The following is a 24,224-nucleotide window of genomic DNA, read 5'->3' as shown; positions in this document are numbered from 1 at the left end:
CCCAGGGATGGGCCTTCTGGCTCTCTGAGCCCCACCCCTCGGGACGGTCCTCCTGGTCCCTTCAGCCCCACCCCCGAAGCCTCTCTGGGTTTCCCTAGTCCAGGAGGCTGTAAGCATCACTGGGACCCCTCTTTCTCACACCCAGCCTGCTCTGCTTAGGGTAGAGAGAACCACACATCTCAAGCCACATCCTGGCTGTGACCTACAGTGAGGCGGAGCCTCGAACAGACATTGAGTGATAGTCGCTCAGCCGTGTTCAACTCTTTTGAGACTCCATGGACTGTAGCCTGCCAGGCTCCTTTGTCCATGGACTTCTTCAGACAGGAATACTGGAGTGGGTTGCCATTTCCTTCTCCAAACAGGCATCACTGAGCACCTACTGTGTGCCAGGCACTGTTAGCACCAGGATACGACGAGAGACAAATCAGACCTCTCCGGGTTCTGGCAGCGCCTGCAGTCCTGTGGGGAAGACAGATGAGAAAATACACAAATAGTGCACTTCCTGTGTGTCAAGTGTACACGCAGGGTGGGAGATGGTTGGCTTGTGCAAAAGCCCGGCGGTGGGACCACAAGTGGTCAGGCTGGGGCGCAGCAGTGATGAGAAGATCGCTGGCTTTCACTCTAAGTAGGTTCTGAGCAGGGAGCCACCGGCTCTGATTTAAAGTGCCGGCTGGGCCTGGGTCTGAATCCTTCCTCCCCCTTCTTGGCCAAAGGACCTTTGCACAGGTCTGTCACCCCCGGAAGCCCCTGGTTCCCTCCGCAAAACAAAAACAGCAACAGCTACCACAAACCCACAGTGCAGAGCTGCAGAGAGAACACAAAGAAGATGGGCTGGCACACGGGTGGCGGGGGGGCAGTGGGAGGGAGCTCTCGGGGCCTCAGTTGCCCCATCTGTAAAATGGGCACCAGCAGCCGGGTCACCAGTGCCTATCATCTGGGAGCCCATGTGACCCCGAGTAGACTCTTCCCCCAACACACAATCTACACTGAGGCTTGGTGGCCATGCTCTCAATGTGATCAACAGCGTTCAGGGGAAAAAACTGATTAGGGGTTATTTACCCTCTGGCCATAAAACCCAGGGGCAGCCGAGCAGGAGCAGCTGCCCAGTCTCCACCCTCCCGGGTGTCAGCACAGGGTGTCTGGGGCCGCTCTGGCCTCTGGGGAGACGCCCCTGCAGAGCCAATCCGCCTGCTGGGCGCCGGCAGGAGGGGCTGGGAGGAGCCTGCACTTATCTTAAGGATCTCAGGGCCTTTCACCAGCCTCCAGGCTCACTGGTTCCCGAGAACAAAGGCCAGCAGCCTCCCAGCACCAGGTGGCTGACAGTTCAGCAAGAGGCCCAGAGAGGGGCAGGGCCCTGCCTGCGGTCACACAGCCTGCGGTCACACAGCCCGTGGTCCCTCCGCGGTCGAGGCGCCTGCTGTGCAGAGGAGCGGGCCAGCTGTGGCGGGCTTGGCTGAGAATGACAAAGCGCTGGAGGCCCAGGGGGCTGTGCGAGGCCCCCGCTTCTCCCGGAAACTCCCGGGTAAAGGTGGCCTTAGGCTTCTGAAGGGTGTCTCCTGGGGTGGGCAACCTGAACCTCTGGGCCACGGGCACACCCTCCTCTAAGAGATGGGGATGATGTGGGGGTGGGCAGAGGACTGGATGAGCTAACGCCTTGGCCACGGCCGAGACAGGCTGGGGGCAGGAGGGCGCGCCCTGAATTCCTTTCTTCACCACCCTGTGCGGGGCAGCATGCTCAGGACGGCAGAGAACTGTGCTTTGGGTGCACAGCCCGCGTCTCTGAAGGGTCGGCACCCCAGAGCCTCCGTCCCCCACTCCGCCCCCACCGTGTTCCGAGGCACCCGTCAGGGCCCTCACTGAGTTCCTGGATGACGGTGGGGGCAGATCACCCCACCTCCAGGCCCTCAGCTTCCTGTCTGAGACGTGGGGATGGGGCCTGCAGTCAGGGAGGGACAGGCCTGCTCTTATAAGCCCTGCAGCATCACCCAAAGCTGGTGGGGACTTCCAGGGTGGCCCAGTGACAACCCGGGGAGGTGGGGAAGGTCTGCTCATGTCCCTTGGGGTTTGCAGTGGCCAAGCGTGGGGCTCCAAATGCACACCTGGCCTGGCCAAGGCGAGCTGGGGGCCTGAGCTGCAACCCCAGGATGACCTCTCAGGAAGGAAAGGGGCCAGAACACCCACAACACACCCCAACTCTGGGAGGATAGAGTTTCTGGAAAGGAAGGGTCTGGAGGGACTGCCTGCTGGGAGTGGAACACCCCCACTGGAAGTAGGTGCTGGGAGTCCGAGGAGGTTTGCAGAAGGAAGCCGCTCACGCTCACAGGTCAGCCGGGGACTCTGCACACCCAGCTACCCCATCACTGGGCCACCCGAGCCTAGGAATAAGGAGAGGAGGCAGCACCGGGTTCTGCTGGCTCTGAAAAGAAAAGCTCGCCTCTGGATTCAATTTCTTTCCAAGTTCTTTTTAGAAAGATAAACTCTTTCCTCCTGGATTCTGTAAACCTACTGATTTTCAAATTCCAGATACCTCTGAGACCAAGGCCCTTTAGATGTGCTTTTCTCTCCAGAATCCACACTTCTCAGAAGCGTTTGGTAACATCGTGTATTAAGGATGCGCCATAAAAATAAATTGCATTGTAAAAGGAGGCCTCTTAACAGACAACCTGGGCTCTAGGGTTAAACGTCCAATTTTGTACCATTATCAGCAGTGATGTCAGACACATCAAAGGGCACCAAGGTTTCTGCGCCCACTCCCGCAGGACACCTGCCTGGCGCTGAGTGGGTTAAACAGGGCCCCATGTTCCTTAATGCTTCCAGGTAATGCTCCCCCATCACCGCCTTAACACCAGAAGATTCCCTGGGACCAAATGCTCCTGAAGACAGCTGTCAGACACATTAGAAAACAGAAAGAAACACACACACACACACACACACACACACACACACAATGACGCAACATACCAAATGCCAAAATATCATGAAATTCAAACAGCTAAAACAAATATAACCATAAAAAGACTAGAACCCTAGAAAAGCAATCTCTGCAATTAAGCAGTTTTCTGCTATATAGTGATAATCACCTAATTATACTATTAATGACAGTTCAACCTGCTTCCAAATAAAAGGACATTCCTCCATACCAGGATGCCAGCTGTTAGTTACAGATGTCAAACATCTTTAAAGCATGATTATTAAGGGGAAAAAACTCTATAAAATGAACACATCCATATTCGCACCCCTCATTTAAAAAAAAATTCACAATTAGCCACGTTGGTTTTGCATTGCCCAAGTGAAAAATCACGAAAATAAAATGGCAAAGTCCAAGCGCAAGGCATTAGAAAGGGCAGGGGAAGGGCAGCCGTTCCCCCTCACCTGGGCTGTGCCCGGGTGTCTGCCCCACCAGGAGAGATCTAGGGCGGATGTGTGTGTATTTTCAAGTCATCATCCTTCCAATGGAATCATCTCGGGACCAGGATGCTGACGCTGGATAACTGATCTCTGGATCATCCTGCCAGAGCTCTCCCCTAGGAAACACACGCCGTCAGACGCCCGGGGTAGGCGGTGGTCAGGCAGTGCGGAGCTGCAGCAGAATCCAAAAGAACTCGGGTCACTCTAAGTGGTGGCCGCCCGCCCACCAGTCCCGGGCCCCGCAGACATATGCTCAGGCTTATTCGCTGCCAGTATTTCTCCAAACTCTGTGCACCTTTGACATTCGGGAGTGCCAAGGTGTAATAAATACCCAACTTCATCTTCTGACAATAGGCAGCCCCATTTAATTAACTGGAGCGTAAAGAGCTGGGAGGATGGGGGAGGGGACACAGGAGCAGACACAGGGCGAGGGGATTAACCTTTCGAGCAAGCGGCTGGGCTGGCGGGCCATGGGGGCGAGGGTCGGGGGTGGGGGTGGCGGGGGGAGTGGTGGTGCGGGCATGCAGACAAGCTTGATAAATCGAAAGCAGGGGCCCTGGGAGTTACAGCCCCCACCCTCAAAGAGCAGATCCTGATAACCTTGTCGGGTTCCCTTGAGGGGCCCCGGAGGTCTCCAGGGTGGCAGGGAAAAATGCCAGGCTGCCTTCTGCCCCGCGCTGATGGGTGAGGAGGAGGCCCTTAGGGGGCCTGGCCGAGGGGGCCTGCCATCTACGAAGCCACTCAACGCTCAGCCGAGCTGCAAAGAGGACGGGCTGGCACTGTGCTTTCTGCCTGCTCCCGGGGGCTTGGGCGGTGGCCGAGGAGCCCTTCAGAAGCAGGGTGGAGATGCTGAAAGGGAGCTGTGTGGTCTGGGGACCTGGGCCACGAGGGAGAGCTGGTGGCCTTCTGACCCCAGGGCCCTGTGAGCAGAAGGAGAGGCAGCTTTGTTGAGTCCGGCTGCCGCTGACCTGCGGGGATTAAGCCTCAGATTTAATGGGATAGAAGAGGCTATGTCAGAGGGCAGGAGAGGATTTCAGAGCCGCTGAAAGGCACAGATCAGTGTCAGGAGGAGCCTGTCCTGCTTAGCTGCCAATCTGCTGTGTGACCTTAGGCAAGCCACTTTCCCTCTCTGGGCTGCAGCAGAATAAACGGACACAGGTTTTTTTTTTTTTTTCCCCAGGCTGAGTTCTCACTGCAGAGCCGAGGAAATACATCCTGGAGGGTCATTTATCCAGTTTACAACTTCCACGGCTGGCCTTCAATAGCTTCCTTTCTCCCCCACAAGAGCACCAGGGCCAAGCCAGCTCTGCACCAGCTGGACTCCCTCCAAGAAAAACTCAGGCTCCAGGGGCCGCCTGTCAGAACCAGACGGGAGGCCAAGGTACCCCTGCTCCCCAAGGGGGAACAAGGCTTTCTGAACCAGTCCTCCCAGCGGGGTGGGGGTCCCTGTTCTGTCCCAGCCAAGGAATAACACTGCCCAAGTTCTCCCCCAAATCCTCCCACCCAGAGGAGGGTGGCAGAGGTCACCCACAGGTCCCAGCCTTCATCCCTCTTTCTATAGAATTCAGCCTTTGGAGAAATTGCTCTAGAATTCCTAGGAAGTTCCTCAGAAACGCATGCAGGACACTCAATCACAACAAGTCCATCCTGAGTGCTCTTGGCCAGAGGAGGGGAAATGCTTCCTGGGCAGAGGCTGGCAAGGGTGCTGTTGGCACCTGCTCTGGCCTCACCTGCCGGGTGGCCAAGGTGTCGCTACCAGTGACACCTGTGCTACTGTCAGCAACTAGTGATGGCTAGCTGCTCAGTCGTGCCTGACCCTTTGTGACCCCCAAGGTCCTCTGTCCATGGGATTCTCCACGCAAGAATACTGGAGCGGGTTGCCATATCCTTCTCCAGGGGATCTTTCTGACTCAGGGATCAAATCCGGGTCTCCTGCACGGCAGGCAGATTCTTTACCAATGAGCCACCACGGAAGTCCATTGCAGTGATGAAAGTCATCGCTTTGCTTCTGAGTTTCCAAATGAAGACGTATCCCTCGATACTGAAAGACAGTGGATCCCCAGGACACTGCTCCATTTCCCAGCACTGAAAACCGAGACTCGGGCAAACAGTCCGGCAGCTCAGCACCTCACAAGCTTAAATGCGGGGCCACCACGAACGATCCAGCAATTCCACTCCAGGGTACACACTCGAGAAAAATAAAAACATGTCCACACAAAAACCTGTACACATACGTGCGCAGCACCATTATTTGTAACAGCCAAGAAGTGGAAACAGCCAAAACACCCATCGATGGGTGAATGGATAAGGCAAGCGTGTCCCATCCATACGACGGAAGGGTGCTGTGTGCTCAGTCCCTTCAGTTGTGTCCAACTCTGTGATAGAAGGGTGTGTGCTCAGTTCCTTCAGTCATGGGACTTAGGGACTGTGCAACTCCGAGCACTGTGGTCCACCAGGCTCCTCTGTTCATGGGATTCTCCAGGCAAGAATACTGGATTGGCTTGCTGTGTCCTCCTCCAGAGGATCTTCCTGACGATAGTAGGGTATTTGGTCATAAAAAGGAATGAAGTCCTGACATCTGCTATGACACGGATGAACCTTGAGGACATTATGCTAAATGAAGAGAAATCAGACACAGAAGGACACACACCGTGGGATTTCACATCTGTGAACCGTCCAGAACAGCCAAGTCCATGGAGAGGAGACGGAAAGTAGCGGTTGTCTAGGGCGTGGGCTTCCCTGGTAGCTCAGTCGGTAAAGAACCTGCCTGCAGTGCAGGAGACCCGGGTTCGATCCCTGGGTCAGGAAGATCCGCTGGAGAAGAAAACGGCAACCCAGTCCAGTATTCTTGCCTGGAAAATCCTACGGACAGAGGAGCCTGGTGGGCCACAGCCCGTGAGGTTGCAAGAGTCGGACACGACTTAGCGACTAAACTGCAAGGTTTGGGTGACTGGTTAAAATGGGGCACAGCTGCTAACACACAGGGTTTCTTTTGGAGTGAAAAATATTCTAGAACTAGATTACTGATGGTTGCAACACTCTGTATTATAATCACTGAAGTGCATGTTGTAAATTGCATGTTGAAGTGCATGGATTATATCTCAATGACTCAAAAAACCAGCTGAAACTCTGAGACAAACAAGCAAGCTGGCAAGGCCCGGGAGGAGACCACCAGGAGGTGCAGAACTCCCCGAGGGGCTCTTGACTCTACATTATGGCAAGTCTGTGCAAAGATCTTCAAGGCGGGAAAGGGGTGGTGGGCAGTAACCAAGGGGCTGGAAATTGGGGGCGGGGGGATGTCATTACTGCCTCCAGAATCAAAACGTCAGGGTTCAACCTTGGCTCTACCATGTAGAGCTATGTGACCTTGGGAAAGTGACTCCACCTCTCTGTGTTTCTGTTTCCACCTCTGGATGTGGTGCTGGTGGTAACAGGGAGTGTGAAGGATGGGAAGCCTCTTAAACCCAGGGGCTCCAGGCAGCCCCCTTAGCAGAGCCCATGGGGCCTCAGGAGCCCGACACCCACACAGCCTAAACCCCCTCTCTGCAGCCTGGGTCTCCCTGACGTTCAGCCTTTGGGATCCCTCTCATGCTGACTGCCCTGATGGCACGGACGTCAGCAAGCCCCCTGGATGCTGGGAGTCCTTTCCCTAGATACCCTCGAGCACCTAGAAGTCAGTGAGATCCCATGGGTGTGGGAGAGGGGGAGGGCCTGGAAACCGAGGGAGGAGAGCCAGGTTCTAGAAAAGCCTCTTTCAGGTTCAGGCTCCAGGCGCACACCTCACCTGCTCAGTCCTTCTGGACTCCCCGGGGCGTGGTGAGGACGGACTAAAGTGCGTGTGTGCATGAGAGGGAGTGAATCCGTTTGGAGACTTTCCCTTTATTTATTTTTCTTCCCTCTGCACTGCAAAGGCTCACAGGATCTTAGTTCCCTGGCCAGGAATTGAACTGGGGCCCCCTGGCAGTGAAAGCACCGAGTCCTAGCCTCTGGACCACAGGGGATGCCTGAGACCTTCTAAAGAGACATGCCCCTGCAGGAGATGATGCGAGCGTGCACACAGGCACGTGCGTGGACACGCTCGTGACAGAGCACTAGAGCTGCTGTCCTCCGGGGCCCGATGGCCCCCCACCCGGTGCCACTTGACCATGAAACCACGCCTTCCTCCGTCGGACTGTCACGTGGAGGTTTAGACCCCCACCTCCATCCCAGCCCACTTCCCACTTCACTGATGGGCACCGCGGCCGCCTCTCCCACGCCCCTCCCTTCCATCCCTCGCCCACCCTTGGCAGCCGCACGGGATGCTGCCGGCCGAGCTCCACGGTGGCTCTGGCCCCCGCCTCCCCCACTTGGGCTCCTGTCACCCCTGAACTTCCCATCCTGTGTTTGATGTCAGGGGTAGGTCAATCCCTGTCTGGGGTTCCCCGTGTCGTCCAATACAGCAAAAAGCACCCCCAGCTTCTGAGAGCCCCCTGCCCCCTGCCGAAGACTGAAAAGGCTGCCCCAGACCCCCATAGCATCCTCTACCCCACCCCAGGTCACAAGCCAGCCCCAGCCAATGGAACTTTCCACAAAGATGGAAACACTCTCTTCCTGCCCTATCCAATAGTGGCCACCAGCCCCACACGGCAATCCAGCAGTGGGGCTGGAGTGACTAAGGAACGGACGTTTTGATTTTGTTTCATTTTGAGCCATTTCATTTAACGCTTTACCTTTTGATGGTTAACATGCAGCTAGGTCTGGTCCCTGGAAACTCCAAGTGTGGCCTACGGGCCAGCCACATGGGAGCCACGTGGGCCTGGGGAAGGGGGACACAAATGACCTCAGAGCCTCGAGGGAGGGAAAGTCCCCATCTGCCTTGTCAGGTACCACCTCGACCCACTTGAATCAGAAGCTGCCCCTTAAGAGCCTGGGTGACTCGAGGGCACGGTACGGTCTGTGTCTCCTCCCTTCACACCTCCCCCATCTTCCGCTTTCAAAACCCCCTAATTCTTCAGAATCTGTTTCCAACACCACCTCCTCCAGGAAGCCCTCTCAGATGGCTCCAGCTGACTGGGAACTCACTGACCTCCAAGCCCCCGGAGTCATGTGCATCCCTCCAGGGAACCCATGGAGGGATGGGGCCCATGTGTGGCTTGCAGTCCATGTGTGGCTTAGCTCCTCCCCTGCACAGGTGGCCAGGAGGGCCTCAGAGGCATGACCTATGACTTACTTTCCACTCTCTGCTCTGCCCTCCTGGGCCTGGCACCCAGCAGGTGCTCAAGCACTGCTGGGGCAGCTGCAGCTACAAGAAGCCAAACATCTTGCCAAACCAGGGCAAGGAGAATAGACCAGTGCAAGGAGAACAGAGTTGGTTGCAGGCTATTTGCTTTATTATTCCTTCCACTCGGCTTGCCCCACCGGTCCAACCCGCTGGCCGCCTCTCTCCGAGCCCTAGCGCCTGGGAGGTGACAGAGCCCTGAGTCAAAGGCATCAAAACCAGAAGCCAAGGCCAGGCAGGTGGAGTTATTGGTTTCAGTGAGCCAAATAAAGCCTCACATGCTTTTCATGAACCTTTCTCTCTGCAGGTCAGGAGCAGGGCCACAGCTCTAGCACGCAGCAGGTGTCAGTGCCCCGAGAGCTCACCAGGAGCCCACCTCCGGGACCCCGGAGGCCCCTGAGCATCGCGGGCAGAGGCAGGTCAAGGGCAGGGTCTTCCCGCCCCCAGCACGTTCCCTCTCGCTGCCACACTTGGTAGCCTCCCGTGCATCCTGGGCTCTGAAGATCTTCCCTAACGCCAAGGCTTCGAAGGCCAACGCTGACCAAGGACCCAGGCCCCCAGAAGCTCCCCTTGGGAGCCTGAGGCTCACACAGGCCACACTTCATCCCATCAGGCAGCTCAGCCTGCCCCCAAACAGCCATTTCTCCAAAAAGCTCAGTGCGAGGAGCCGCAGTTCAGCCTGGGAGCCTAGGGCCACGGGTCACGTCTTGGCTCTAACCCCGGAAGCTGCCAGAAACATCACTTTTGTGTCCTCCTCTGTCGGGCGGGGGATCGAAACCCCCGCCTCCACCCCTGCGGCTCAGGCAGGAAGTGGCCTCAGCCCCACGCGGAGAGACGGTCTCCAGGGGCTGCAATATAAACATGCCTGTCCAGGCTGAGGGCAGGTGCAAAGCCCTGGAGAGACCCACCCAAACCCACACAGGCCTGACGTGGCTCCAAGGCCTCCTCACGGCACGCTAGGGCTACGGTGTCATCTTTAGTCATGGGTTTCCAAGAAGCAGGGGAAACACGGGTTAACAGGAGGCTGCCATAACCAGCTGAGGCCTGCCCCAGATCTCCAGGCCCAGTTGGAAACAAGACAGTGATAGCAATCACACTAAAGACAATGCTGATAACAGGTGACCATCCACGGAGGGCCGACAGGTGCTGTCCACCACGCTAGGCATTTTAAATGCACAGACCCTTTACTTCCCACAGCAAGCTCGGGAAATGCCACCCTCCACATATACACTCAATTAAACTGAGGCATGGGGCTTCCCAAGTGGTGCTGGTGGTAAAGAACCGGTGTGTCCGTGCAGGAGACACAGGTTCAATCTCTAGGTCGGGAAGATCCCCTGGAGGAGGGCATGGCAACCCATGCCAGTGCTCTTGCCTGGAGAATCCCACAGACAGAGGAGCCTGGCGGGCTACAGTCCATGGGGTCGCACAGAGTCGGACATGACTGAAGCGACTTAGTGCACGCACAAACAGGGGCACAGAGCATCCAGGTAGCCTGCCCAAGGCCTCACCGGGAATAAATGGGAGAAGAAGGACTCAAATTCCGGTCACTTGGCTTCTGAGCCCACGAGTTCAACCGCCAGGCTATGCCCCTCATACATAATGGAGGCTGCTCCTGCCGTTGAACCTGGGAGCGGAGGAAGGAGTAACCGGTCCTAATGGGTGAGCTCAGAGAGGCTTCCAGACTTCTGACCCCGGCCTTCCAGGGAGTGGAAAGATCCCATTCAGAGCACGGCAGAGGGTTAGAGAAGGTCAGGCTAGACAGACAGGCAGGGGATTCACTTCCAGGGGCCTTACCTCCCATGCTAGGAAGCCGGGCTCTGCTGAGGAAGGCAGATCCCAGCAGAACCATCCTGGAAAACGCTAACCTACTACATAGAACAGTTCAAATATGGTGGAGGCCTGTTACACCCCACCTTGGAGGGGACCTTAATAACACCGGCCACCATCGTATTCTAGATCCAAAGGGGATCTGATCCCTATGGGGGCCCCCAGCGTGACTCCCGGGGGCGGACGCAGAGCAGTGGGGGCGTCCGGTTTCTCCCCTGCAGGCATTACCCCTGCCGGGGACTCCGCTGTTGTGAAACTCGGGGGCTCAGGAGCCCTCTGACTAATGCTTCCCACTCGCAAGCCGGGCCTGGGCCTGCTCTGGCTGTAACTCTGCTAATGAGATGTGAGTTATCAACCCCATCTCTGGATGGAGAAACTGAGGGAGGGAAGGCTGAGAGAGTTCCCAGAAGCCTCCTCACCTGGTGACTTGCCAGTTTCTGGGTCAAGGGTCTAGCTGGCTGCCCTAGACACGGATCAATCCCTGTGCGCTGAAGTCCAGGATGAATATTCATGAGCCTATCTGGTTCCACACTTTCATTTCTGGCCCAAATTAATAATTTACCATGGAGTTCCATAAAAATCAGACATAACTCATTAGCAGCTCCCCAAAAGGCACTCCAGGCTTCTCACTGATCCTGGGGAGGGGCTTTCTTCTGTGACAAGTTAATGAGGCCCTTATTTTGAGCAACAACTCTTATTTGTGCAGGGATAGTGAACTTGGAACTTGGGGATCCCACTGCCGTGGGAGGCCACCCAGGTGTGAGCCCCCTCTTCCCAGCTGCCCCACAGGGGCGCCAAGGCCTCTGCTCGAAGCCCCGCCCACATACGACTCAGGACACTTATGGAGCTGTCCCTGTAGATGCATAGACTCTCTTCCCCTGGCAGACAGGGCTGCCATCCACCTGGGCTTCCCTGGTGGCTCAGATGGCAAAGAATCTGCCTGCAGTACAGAAGACCTGGGATTGATCCCTGGGTGGGCAAGATCCCCTGGAGAAGGGAATGGCAACACACGTCAGTATTCTCGCCTGGAGAATCCCATCCACAGAGGGGCCTGGCATGCTACAGTCCATGGGGTCGCAAAGAGTCAGGCATGACTGAGCGACGAACACTTTCACTTTCTTTTCTTTCACCCTCTACCTGGATGGGGAACCGGCAGGTGAATGGGGTGTGTGCATGTACAACAGGCTCTGTGTTCCAGAGAGGCACCCCCATCACCCACCCGACACGCTCTTGCTATTAATAGCACCTTGCTATGCCCCGCTTAACTCCCCTCCAACTGATCCCAGGCAGGTTCATCCCTCACTGTAATGAACAGGATGTGACACCATGTGACTTCTGAGGCTAGGTCCTCAAAGGCCATGCAGTTTCTCCCTTGTGAGCCGGGACCCCAGCCTTTGGAGCACTGAGCCCCCATACAGGAAACACGGCGTCCCCGAGGCAGCCATGGTGGAAGGAAGCCCAAGCCACACACAGCGGGCCACACAGAGATGCTGGACCCAGAGCCCCAGCTGGGGTCCTGGGCAGCAGCTAGCACCGCCTCCCGGGCAGGAGAGTGGGACAAGCCCTCGGATGACTCCAGAGTCTGGCCAGCAAGTGTCCTCCAGCCTCCCAGTCTTCCCAGCAGAGGCCACAGGCCTCACAGAGCAGAGACCAGCCGCACTCCACCGTGCCCCTCCTGAAGGCCTGACCCGCAGCACACGTGAGCACAATAAATGAAATCCTCCTCCATCCCAGGGGATCCTGACCCCCTGCAGGCCCCCCCACCAGCGACCCCAGCTGCTGATGTGGCCCACCACACCCCGGGCCAGCATCCTGTGGTGAGTGCCGAGGCAGAGCTGGCTGAAATCTGCCTGTGCGGGAAACCTCAAAAGAGCAGTGGTGGGCAGGAAGGGGCATCTTTACCCCTGGGTCCTTGAGAGCAAAGACAGAGGCGGACGATATCTGCGCCGCTCACTCCCGGGCCCGCCCCCCTCCACGCAGCTGCATGCCCTGCCTCACCGCACCCCGTCCTTTCTCCACTGCTCCCCACCAGGCAGGCAGCCCCACCCCACAGGCCCCTCCAGCGAGCTCAATTAAGACCCAGGCACCATCTCCTCCTCCCCTTCCTTTATGTTCCCGCCTGCCCCCTCTTCTCTTGTCAGATAATCACGGGAAACCGGCAAACGGTTGACACAGTTACCAAGACAACAGAAGTTAGGACTGGCGAGGAGGTCTGAAAGCTAATCCTAAATGAATTACAGGACAAGAGTGACAAGGGGGTGGGGACCCGCGTCAAGCAGCTTCAAAGAAGGCCCCAGCGTCTGAGGCAAGGTGCCGTCTGCCTTCCGCGTGGGCTCTGTCACGGGCCTGGGGGGGTGACGCTCGAGTCCTCTGGGCGGCGGGGCGGGGGGTGGTCGGAGAAGGGATTCATTCAAACGAAATTCTCCACTGGAGATGGTCTGGCAAGGCCACCCAGTTAAGACTCAGGGCCTGGGGTTCACCCAATTTTGCTTTCCTGATGTGGGGGGTGGGGGCCAGCAGGGAAGAGGCCAGGACGATCTAATCGAGGCAATTCCATGGTTCCTTTACTTATTTAGAACTTGCCATCTTGTGACCAGAGCAGCAGCATGGGCCCAGCTGCCTGACAGCAATTTGGAATCTGGGCAAAGGGGCCCACGGGCAATGTCCACCCTGCCTTGGTCACTGTCCCTGGTCAAGCGTGACTCAGTCAGGCCCCTCGGGAACAATCCAAGACATGGGCAGCTCGAAGTCCAAACGTAGCTGCAGCGAATGGTTCCACAGCGCTTGGTCCGGGCCTCCTGCCGATTTACTCCCCGGACACTCATGAGACCCCGACGAGGGAGGCCCTACTGCTGGCCCACTTGACAAACGGGGAAATGGAGGCCCGGAGAAGGTGAGTAACCTGCCCAGAGTCACACAGCGTGTCAGGAGCTGAGACCAGATCAACCCCAGGGCTCTCATCCCAGTCTTTGCTCCACCCGGCACTGCAGCATCAGAAAATGTCGCTGACCTCGAGGCCTGCCAGGCAGACCCCCAAATGTCAGCTCCTGGCTGTCACCCACCTGAGGGGCAGGCCCACACCCCACTCGCACCCCAGGGCAGGTGCAGAGGCCCTCCCGGATTATCCCCACCCCCTGCTCGTTCACTGGCCAAGGACACCTCTATACACGACAGCCCCGTGCTCAGATGTCCCAGGGACAGGCTACCCCGGCCTAGTTTCTGCACTCGGGACTGTGTCAGACCAGGTGTCACACTCGAGCGAGCCTGAGAATCCCCTGGAGGGCTCGAGAACACACAGACCGCCAGAGCCCACTACAGACTTTCTGCCTCAGTATGTCTTGTTCGGGGTGGGGAGAGCCGGTCCTGACAATCTACACCTTCTCAGCTCCCAGCTGGTGCTGACGCTGCGGGCCTGGGAGCCCTGTGTGGAGAACCGCTGGGGTGTCACTAGCCCACACTTGAAGCCCCTCGCCCAGTCCTCCTCCTGCCAGACCCTGTGGCTCTGAGAGGCGCCCCCTGCCCGACCATTCGCCTCCACAAGGGAGGCTGTCCGAGTGGACTTTCCCAAACAGACAGGATGGGGTGCACGGCCACCTGCCCCGGCCTGTACCTCCAGATGCCCTGCCTCGCGCTGCCTCCCCGCCTGTTCTCTCGCCTGGACCATGGCTGTCACCTCCATGCTGGTCTCCCTCCTGCGCCCCCGACCCCTGATCGCCGGGAACCTCCTCCCTGAGCCCCGTGGCCAGGAGGGGCTGCTCAAGGCACCCCGCCCCCAGCTCCCATCTCATCCCCTGCGGCCACGTGGACACCTTCGAGGCCTCAGGACCCTCACACGAGTGTGACCCTGTCCCCGGGCCTTTCCTCTCAGACCTCCCCAAGGCTAACCTCTCCCTTTCTTGGGGTCTCGGGGCACCCCCCACCTCCCCCCACCACACACACACACACTCTGGCCACCTGCTCCATTCTCCAGATTCTCAGCCAAATTTCTGTGCACCAGGGCCGGTGCCTGGCACGTGGTAAACATGTTTGGGGAGCAAACCAATGAATTTGGTGCTTTAAAGCCCTGGATTCCCGCCCACTTACAGCAGGACTGGTGTCACATGTCATTGGCCTTATGACCCTCGAGACCCTCCAAGTGTGGTTCCAACCCACCCAGTGATTTTATTCCCCAGCACCCTGCTTTATCCCTCCTCACCAAGCCCTCCCATGCCCCTAAAACTCTCCTTCCTGCCCTTCTGGGGAGGCCCAGCCCCCCAGGGGAATGGCCCGCTTCCCACCAGCTGCCCCTGTCCCCACTCTCCGGTCCTCATGCCACTGCCGGGCCTCCAGAGGTGGAGAGCGGCCCACTGGACGGCCAGGGAAGCCCCTTCCGTGGGGGCTTCCATCCTGCCCACTCATTCTCTCCTTCTCGTCCTCAGACCCAGGGCCTCAGAGTCTGGAAGGTGGGGCCGGAGTCTGGACGCTCTCAGGGTGGAGGTCTCCACCCTCTTCAAGGACACACAGGTTGCAGAGCCCGGCCACCAGTGGGGACCTCTAAGAATGGCCTTCTCAGCACACCTGGTATGAACGTCACATGCTGACTGTCTTAAGAGTGGTTTCCCTATTCTTTTTTAAGATTAGCGCACTTTATTTGTTTACTCATTCATTCATTCATTTTTGGCTGTGCTGGGTCCTCATTGCTGCACGTCGGCTTTCTCCAGCTGCAGCAAGGCTGCTCTTCATTGCGGCGCACGAGCTTCTCATTGCAGCAGCTTCTCTCATTGCAGAGCACAGGCTCTAGGGCATGTAGGTTTCAGCAGTTGCCCCGCGGCATGTGGGATCTTAGATCCCAGACCAGGGATGGAAACCCCTGTCCCCTGCATTAAGCAGGTGGATCCTTAACCACTGGACTACCAGGGAAGTCCAGCTTCCCTATTCTTGTTCATCCCTCCTCACTGCATTAGCTTCCTTCTACCAATCCTCACCCCTCTGGCGCACACCACTTCAAAGGCCTGCCTCCAACACCCGCGTCCTCCACAGAGTCATTTCCTCCACCAGGGTAATGGATCCTGTGAGTTTCCAGAGCATTCTGTCCTCACTCATCTCACTCCCTGCTCATTCTAAAGCAACCGGAGGATGAGACACAGATTCCTTCGCTGTCCCTGTGGGGGCCACACTGGGTCCAGGTCAGATGGTGATCTTTAGGTGGGGACAGACTGGTTTCCAGGTGGCTCAGTGGCAAAGAACCTGCCTGCCAATGCAAGAGAAGCGAGTTTGATCCCTGGGTTGGGAAGATCCCCTGGAGGAGGAAATGGCAACCCACTCCAGTATTCTTGCCTGGAGAATCCCGTGGACAGAGGGGCCTGGTAGGTTACAGTCTGTGGGGTGACAAAGAGTCGGACACGACTAGACAACAACAGACTGGTCCGGTGTCCCTGGAGGACAGAACTAGGTCAGACGCATGCGTGTGCTCCGTGTGAAAAGCAACATTCTAACAACCCACGGTGGTATGGCGGGGCTGAGCCCCAGAGACCGCCAAATGGCAAGAAGGGAGGGGTTAGGCCATCTGACCTCTGAGGTCCCTTCTGAGTTCCCTCTGAAGTCTCTTCTGTGACTTCCCAACCCCACGGGCCATTAAGCAAGCGGACAGATGCCCACTGGGCGGCAGTCCAGGCCTGGTCAGAGGGCGCTTCCTGTCTGCCTCGGGAGGAGCGGGAGAGACAGAGGAGGCCCTGATTCTTCACGGTTGTGGGCTTCTGCTAGGGGCCTGGACTTGGGCATTGGGGGTGAGACCTGGGCCCAGATTAACACCCCAGGCAAGCACTGGCCTTAGCTGTAATTTGGCCTAAGGGCAACCATCAACCCAGCCTGAGTAGTGGAAGGCCTGGCATTGGTGGGAACAAGCCAGAAAAATGCATTTCCCCCTAAAGACTTGTAAAAAAATTCTCACTGATTTTTTTCCTCTTACCCCAAGCTTTCACAGCTCTAAATATGCCACACTTAGTAATTTTACGAGCAAACTAAGCTATACATCACACAGTTTTATGTTCCTAAATTAACAAAAGGACTTTAAATCTATATGGAGCTCTTAAAAAAAAAAAAAGCACTGCATCTATTTTTATTCCCTCACCCCCAAATTCCCTCTTTCTTTCTAATATACGCCCCTCCATCCGCCAAGTGGCTTCAAAATTTTTGATTGTGTAGCTAGACCATCAAGAAGCGACCATTCCAAGTATGGATGCAGATCTGCTTTGCTGAGGGCCCCGTAAGAGCTGAGGCCACTGTCCTTTGGGAAAGGCTATTGGAGGGGCTATTAATATGCTAAGACATTCCCGAGTAGATGAAGAGTTCATGTAGTCCATGTCTACCAATTCAATCTCACCACAAATCTAAGAATTAGAAGTCAACAGGTCCCTTCAAGGTCTTCTGACATCCAAGTTCTTAGCTGCAAAGTATGGGGTAGACCAGATGACCAGAGGGGCCCATGTACACTTGACCTTGGAGAGAAAGCAGCACCATGGGGCTGCTCCATTCACACAGGTCCATATCCAAATAACATGGAGCCCCGGACTCGGAACAGAAGTCCGGGTCCAGACACTTCATCCCACGGCTGGCTGTGTCTCTGGGAGCTGGGTGGCCCTGGCCAGCTGCCCTCTGGCTCTCCTCTGCCTCCTGCACAGAAGGAAGCAAACCCTCCCAGCCTCTGCCCCTGCCTCATTCTAGGGCAGGGATCCAGGTATCATAATGACTGCCTGCTCCCAGCACATAAAAGGAACCTCTCCTGACTCCAAGAGCCAAGAAGATAAGAAGCAGAGGGTCTCCAAAGGGGCTATATCAGGTTTCCACCCATGGAGTAAAAGTAACACGTTTAAGGCAAGAAAAAGGCTTAATGAGAACCAAATTGAGCAGGGGCGGGGGGGTGGGAACCAGACCAGGCCCCTCAGAGAAGGGCTGGGCCGCAGCTGGGACAAAAGGGCCCCCCCACCCCGCCTGAAAGCCGACAGATGGAAATGTGGCGGCCCCTCCCCACTTCCCAGGGGTATCGGAAGATTAATTAGTGACTGCCTGGAAAGTGCTAGATGGGAGCCGAAACGCCTGTCCCTGCTGAGTTTCTGAGCTGTAAATAAGCAGCTTTCTCAATCACCAATGAAATAGCAATGTTGTCCTTTTATCTGACTCAGATCCCATTAGGCCCAACTTGCCCCTAGAACAGGCTTCGGGTGTTCCAGAGCTGCCCGAAAGCCCTGGGTTTGCTCATGACCCGGCAGCTTCCCAGGACGAGCTCTCGACAAGCCAGAGCTGGGCCTGAGCTCTGTCACAGCTGCCTACGGCGGATACCCCCCACCCCCCAGTTTCAGCTCCTGAGGGGGCCCCTGGGATCGGGCAGCTGGCAGCTGGAGGCCCATAGCTCTGGCCGGCCCTCGCCCCCAGCCGCCTCCCCCAAATCAGGTGAGCAGACCTGGGCCGGCCGCAGCCTGGGGCCTTCTGGAAGCAGGCTGGGTTGGGGGGGGCGGGGAGCGGTGAAAAAGAAAACCAGGCAGCTTCCCACAGGCCACTTGGGCCAAGAGTCCCTTCTCTCGGGCACCGCCGCTCCCAGCAGGGGAAGCCCACCATTTGCAAGCCTCTCAAAGGAAGTGCAGACAGGGGCCCAGGACCGCTGACCCTCGGGGGCTGCTCTGCTCAGTCCTCAGTCGTGTCCGACCCGTGGCAACCCCATGGACTGTAGCCCACCAGGCTCCTCTGTTCATGGGATTTTTCAGGCAAGAATACTGGAGTTGGGTTGTCATTTCCTTCTCCAGGGGAGCTTCCTGACCCAGGGATCGAACGCACATCTCCTGGACCTCCTGCGTTGGCAGGCAGATTCTTTACCCACTGAGCCATCAGGGAATTTGGGGGTGGGGGGGGTCTCTGGGGGAAGGGAAAATGTTCTGGGGAGACCCGGATTCTCTGAGAGCAGGCTGTGTTGCTTTGGGCCAAACCCCAGGCCTCTCTGGGCCTCAGTTTCCTCACTGGAGAATCTGGAGTGTCCTTTCCAGCAGTGGACAGTAGGTCCCCAGGGGAAACCAGGGTCACCCAGAGTTCAGCACGGGGCCAGGGTGGGGTCAGCTGACAGCTGAAGAGTCCTCCCTCTGCGAACTCCAGGAACAAGATAAGGGGGCCGGCAGGGCGCCACCGCCAACACCAACGGCCAATTCCCTCCCTCGCTCGTTCAACAAATATTTATTAAGCAGGGACTCTGGAGCCAGGCTGCTCGGGGTCAAAGCCCAGCTGCACCATTTACTGCCCTCGCGGCCTCCACCTCCCATGCCTCAGTTTCTTCAGCTGGCAAATGGGAGTATGTTAACACCACAGCTGGTATGGAATGCACACCAGAGAAGCAGTGGCTGCTGCCACCCCTTCTTCCTGATTATTTTCATCCCTGTTATTATCACTCTGGCGCTGAGTCGAGCAGGAAAGAAACACACAGTCCCCACCTGCGTGGAGCCTGCAGTCTGATCACGCTCAGGAAAGGGGGTAACTGGGCACGCGTGCACACAGAAGGGAATCTCAAGTGGTATTAAGAGACCCCACCCACCCATCCACCAGCCCCAGCTCCCTTGACACACACCCGTGCCTCCTCCTCGTGGCATAGGAGGTATCCTCCTGGACACCAAACCCCCCAACAGTGAATGAACACCAGAGGCCAGGCAATGCATCATGGGGTGCAAGGGGCCTGTCTGGTCCAAAGATCTGAATTCAAGTGCAGCTCAACTGCTAAGAGGCCCTTGTGATTTTCTGCAAATAATTCCACCTTAATAATAATTATTATCATAGCTGTCACTTCTCTGTGTGAACATCACCCCAGGCACTGTCCTCGGTGTCTCGCAAGGATTCCCTCACTTAATCCCTTACACCAGATGTCAGCACACTTCCCCTGCAAGGGCCAGATAATGCGTGTTAGGTTTGACCGGCCTTGTCCCAGCAAGTCCATTTTGCTGCTGGAGTGGGAAAGCTGCCACAGATAATACACGGAGAAACGGGCCTGGCCGAGTGCCAGGAAAACGTTACTCACCAAGTCAAGCGGTGGGCCACAGAGGGCTGACCCCTGCCTTACACTGACACTGAGGGAGACCCAAGTAGGGATCCCATTTCACAGATGGTAAAATCAAGGCCCAGAGAGCTCAAGTCACCTGCTGAAGTCACAGCTCGGGACAGGCAGAGGACTTCAAACCTATGCTGCTGCTCGGCCTCAGTCTTGGCAAACAGGAGGAGACTCGCCTGATGCCAGCCTGACTGGGAACAAACTGCCCCTCCACACCCGCCTCAGGCCCCAGGGAATGGCTGGATGGTAGGTTCTGGGTCCCGGCTCTCTGCAGTTGCACTCTGTGATGGGATCTGGCCGCGGGGAAGAACGAGGTCCCAGAGGCTCTGGAGCACACGGGGCTGGCCCAGTCCAGGCCCCTCCACCCTGGGCCAGCGGGGTGGGCGGCGGTCAGCTTTGCAGCCCAGCTCCTCCATTTCCCAGCTGGGTGAGCTGCTAGCGCCTCTGAGTCTCACCTTCCTCATCTGTGAAATGGGCAGACAACAGCACTCATCTCAGGGGTTGGAGTCAGATTTACAGGACAAATTCTGGCAAAGCACTAAGGGAGCCTGAGGCCGATCACAAGAACCAGGTCACTCCTTTTACAACTCTATCTGCTACTCTAGGATGAGCTGACTGAAGTCCAGGGAAGCAAAGCCACTGGACCACGGTTCTTCTCAGTGAAGCCTCTACACTGTGACGGCGAAATTATAAAGTACAAACCATGGTGAGGAAACTGAAAAAAAAAAAAAAGGAGGACACGCGTCCCTTCACAGACCCAGAGGACGTGTGCCCTGACCTCCTCAGGGTCCCGATCTGCAGACCTCACACTCTGCTTCTCAGAGCTTCACACCAGCCACGACTCATTTCTCTTAATTGCTCTGGATTTCCTAGCCTGACACTTCCTCCTTTTCTCTCCGAGGCTCCCAGTGTAAATAGAAAATCGGTCACCTGATGAATAAATATGTGCCAGCAGCCACCCAATGGCAGGTGAAGTGGGGTGTAGATTACAAACACCTGTGCTTTAAAGACGCCCTGTACTTAAGAAGATTCATTCTTGCTACAAACGTGTAGTGAATGTCTAAAAGGCCAGACACGGCTCTGGGGGTGGCGCAGGAGGTACAAAGGGGGTGGGGGGAGGCCACTGGGAGCCGCCAGCCAGAGCTCAGGCTCAAAGGGCCTTGGCATCGCTCTCAGCCACCCGGGGGTCTTCCTATGGGGGAGCCTCGGGGGAGCCTTGGGGAGCTGGCTCTGAGCCCGAGGATTGGGCCCGGCACCCTTTTATAAACTGGGGATTCCGGTTCTAATTTGGAGCGGATCTGGGAAGTGCCGTGCAGAGGTAAGAGAAGTGCTGGATTTGCATCTCAGGCTGTGAAGGAAAAGAGACAGAAGGCAGTGCAGATCCTGAGAAACATGCTTCCTGCGAAAGTGGTGGAGACATCAAGCGAGAGACACGGACCTTGTCAACTCTGGGGAAGGGACCCAAACCAGCCACAAAAAGACTCAGAAAGAGTAAACAGGCAGCTTTCACACAGAACTGAGAAGTCCTTCCCACTTTTTTCCTCTTCCGGCCTCCTCCTACTCTACCAACTGGGTGAAGATGTTTGCCCTGGCTCAGATCTCCAAGAGTTGGGTCCTGCCGGGGGCCCATCCCCTCCCCTCACGCGCCTCCCAGGGGGATCTGGGAGAGCTGCAGGAGCTACAGCCAAGGTGACGGGGGTGGTGGGGTGGTGGTGCAGCTTCTGAACAGAGGAATAACCTACCCCCGCAGCCGGCCACATGCACCTATTGCCAGCAAAGCAGTTCAGGAGTAAACCTCCACTGGCAGCCTCCTCTGCAGAATGTTAAAAGCCCTTCTTCTTACACGCCCCCATCCCCCCAAAATCCATGGATGCCCCAACTTCCATAGGAACTGTGTGACAACGCACAGGGAAGATAAGACTCTCAAAGGAAGGAGGGGGAAATAAAAACAGCCCATTCCTAGAACCAGCAGTCACATGTAAACCAGCCTTCCTGACCTGCGGGTCACGTGCCCTGCCTGGGGCAGGCTTGGTGAGATGCTCCTGACCCCAGGGGACCCTGGAAGGGGGTGACAGTCTGCCAGCGGGACCCCAGGAATCACCAAGGTTGCTGCCTCCTTCACCAGGAACCCTGGCTCCCCTGCTTCCCTTTAGCCTACATGTAATTATTTTTAAGGTTTCAAAGTCCAAATAAGGTGAACACAAGAGGGGCTCCCCAAACCTCCTGCTGTCACCCCCTCCCCTCTCCTTTGGGCTGCAAGAGCGACTTGCCCCGAAACAGAAAGTTACAGGGCAGGCTGCTGTCAGCGCGCAGGAAGGTTAGGGAAACAGGAAGCCACGCCAGCCACCCTCCAGAGCTTCCCCCGGCCCCCTCCTTCGACCTCGGCAGGCACAAAACCTTCCAGGGAATCCCAGGCAGGAAGGGGGGTGTGGGGGTGGGGGCAGGCGCGCCACGCTCGCGCGGAGACCATGCAAGGGGCTGGCTGGAGGCAGAGGAAAATAAGCCCCAGGACTAGGGCTGGCGGGGGGCGGGGTGGGGTGGAACGCATGCTACCCGATCAGGGCGGCCTGCAGGAAAGTAACTTCACACCCGGTGCTTAATTCACCTTGGAAGGCTTGAGTGCCCCGGCCGCTCGCTGCGCGGCCACCACGGAGCCGGCTCCGGGCAGACAAAAGGAGCGAGACGCGCTACCCCGGCGGCTGTGCACTGGGGCGGCGGGCCGGGTGGGCGCTCCCCGCCGCACGTAGCGCACACACCGCCGGCTGGACCGCAGCGGGAGCAGCCGGGGCCGCGCGCTCTCGCCGGTCTGCTGGGAGCTCGGCGGACCCATCGCCCCTACCCAGGCCGGGGTAGAGAGGGCGCTGGGATCTGGAGGGGTAGGTTAGGGTGGGGGTCCGGGGCGCGCCGGCGCCGCGCGGGACCCGGGGAGGCGCACAGAGCTCGCTTACCTGGTAAGTAATACAGAGGCGGCTTCAATCCAAACATGATTCAGATTAGAATTCCATAGTGGCCAGAGAGGGATGAAGAAGGAAAAAAAAAATTAAAACCCAGCGAAGAGACAAAAAGCGCCGTCCGAGCCACGGCGCTCAAAAATGTCCAAAACAATAAAATTAAGCCAGAAGAGCGATTCCGACGGCGGCGGCGGGGGGGGCGGGGGGAATCCTTTTTTCTTTTCCTTCCTAAAATGATCAAAAGCCTCTCTCTCCGGCCAGCGACCGGGCAGTTTCGGCCACCTTGGCCCTGGCAGATCCACAATGAGGTAATTGACGACCAAGGACGGGCCGGAGCCTCCACGGCTGCCCGGTGTCTTCGCCGCGTGTGTATTTTCTGCCTTTTGGACTTGAGATGCAAATAAAAGAAGGAGGGGGGCGCACGGCGGAGGGAAGCAGGCGGGAGAGAGGAGAGGAGCGCGAGAAAAATAAAGGGGGGAGGTGAGGGTGAGGAAATTGGGGGGTTAAGATCTTCAGGGATTACTCATTTGAAAGAAAAAAGAGAAAGAGAGAGAAGCAGCCCCCAAGACGTGCGAGTAGCAATCTCTCCTCCATTCAGCCATTTGAATGTCAAGGGCGAGGGTCAAGGGACCTGTTTCCAACAGGGTTTCACGTTCAGAACCAGAAGGAAAAAGGAAGGGGGGGGTGGCGGGAGGGGGGTATCTCTTGTTGCCAAGGAGAAATCGGCTTTGTTTTCGTTTCCCCTTAGCTACTGGGTGAGGAGGGGCGGGGTGGGGGTGGGGGGGCGGGAGAGAAGAGGAGGGGGCGAACGGGGAGGAGAAAGGAGAAAATTAATACCCAAACAGCCAAGAAGTACCGAGGGGGAGATTTCTTCTCGTAAATAAAAGAGGCAGCGACTGCAAACAAGTCTCGGGCAGGAGAAAGCAGGCCGAGGAGCCGGTTCCCTTCCCCCCTTGCCACCAACCCCCCCACCTTCTTCTTCTTTTTTTTGGGGGGGGGGGTTATCTCCCTGGCCCGGCGTCCCACCACTGACTCAGAGAGCAGGGTTGGGGCAAGGAGGAGAAAGAACTCGCGGGGGCTCGGGCGCCCGGGCAGAAGGAGCAGGAGGAAGGCGAGCGGGCAGGCGAGAGCGCGCGGCGGTGGAGAGCCCTCGATCAATTTTCATGCAAGAATCATTATCGGTAAATTGGAAAGCTGGCTGCCTGACAGCAGATTTGTCTCCCCTAATGAAAGCGAAAGGGTAGGGGCGCAGCGGCGGCGGCTCCTTCCGTCTCTACGCGGCATCTTCCGAGAGCTCCATGCTCCGCAGGGCGATAATAATAGTTTCACTTGCGAGCTTCCCCCCGCGCGGCGGTTGCCGCGCCGGGCAGCAGATTCATGAGAATCGGGATCGGGGCGCAGAGAACTGAGCTCCCCTCTCCAAACGTGGGGAGGGTGCTACTGCTGACGGCGAGGTGCTCCCCTCTGCCCCAAAGCGGGGGCCGCTTGCACACTGTGGGCGGCTGCGGGCGCCGCCGGTCCCCCCTCCGGCTGCCCAACTCTGCGCTCTGGCCGCCCGCCCGCCCGCCCGTCCTCCCCACCCACGTCTGACAGCTGCGGGAGCGGGGAGTTCACCCGCCGCTGGGGCCTGGGAGGAGGATCCCCAAATCGTGCCCTGGTAGCTTTGGCCCGCCTTTTGTGAAACCCACACGGGGCTGCGGCAATACACCGGCCTGACCCG

At 57.4% G+C, this 24,224-nt stretch overlaps 1 protein-coding gene and 1 long non-coding RNA gene across 12 annotated transcripts in view; one reads left to right on the top strand and one right to left on the bottom strand.

Annotated features, from left to right (window-relative positions):
• The window catches only part of GSE1 (Gse1 coiled-coil protein), a 395,294-nt gene that overhangs the window by 77,617 nt on the left and 293,453 nt on the right, over window positions 1-24,224 (bottom strand). For 2 of the 11 annotated variants that reach the window (XM_086350185.1, XM_086350197.1), the window contains exon 1: window positions 22,502-23,177. The exons of 6 other annotated variants lie outside the window; for them this stretch is intronic. In XM_086350185.1, the coding sequence (XP_086206311.1) occupies window positions 22,502-22,538 (37 nt within the window). In that variant the 5' untranslated portion in view covers window positions 22,539-23,177. Of the gene's footprint in view, window positions 1-380; window positions 460-22,501; window positions 23,180-24,224 lie in introns of those variants that run through there. 3 more of the 11 variants (XM_086350194.1, XM_086350199.1, XM_086350189.1) reach the window with 3 other exon arrangements.
• LOC147353044 (uncharacterized) lies at window positions 13,223-20,511 on the top strand. Its single transcript, XR_015145320.1, has 3 exons — window positions 13,223-13,385; window positions 14,911-15,052; window positions 20,159-20,511. It is a non-coding gene; the product is annotated as an uncharacterized LOC147353044 (long non-coding RNA).

The sequence above is a fragment of the Bos grunniens genome, chromosome 18 (assembly GCF_055505025.1).
Source record: "Bos grunniens cultivar Pamir isolate PY7600 chromosome 18, Bosgru_T2T1.0, whole genome shotgun sequence".
Taxonomy (NCBI): Eukaryota; Metazoa; Chordata; class Mammalia; order Artiodactyla; family Bovidae; genus Bos; species Bos grunniens.
The sequence above is the reverse complement of the archived record's forward strand: the minus strand, read 5'-3'. Positions and strand labels throughout refer to the sequence as shown.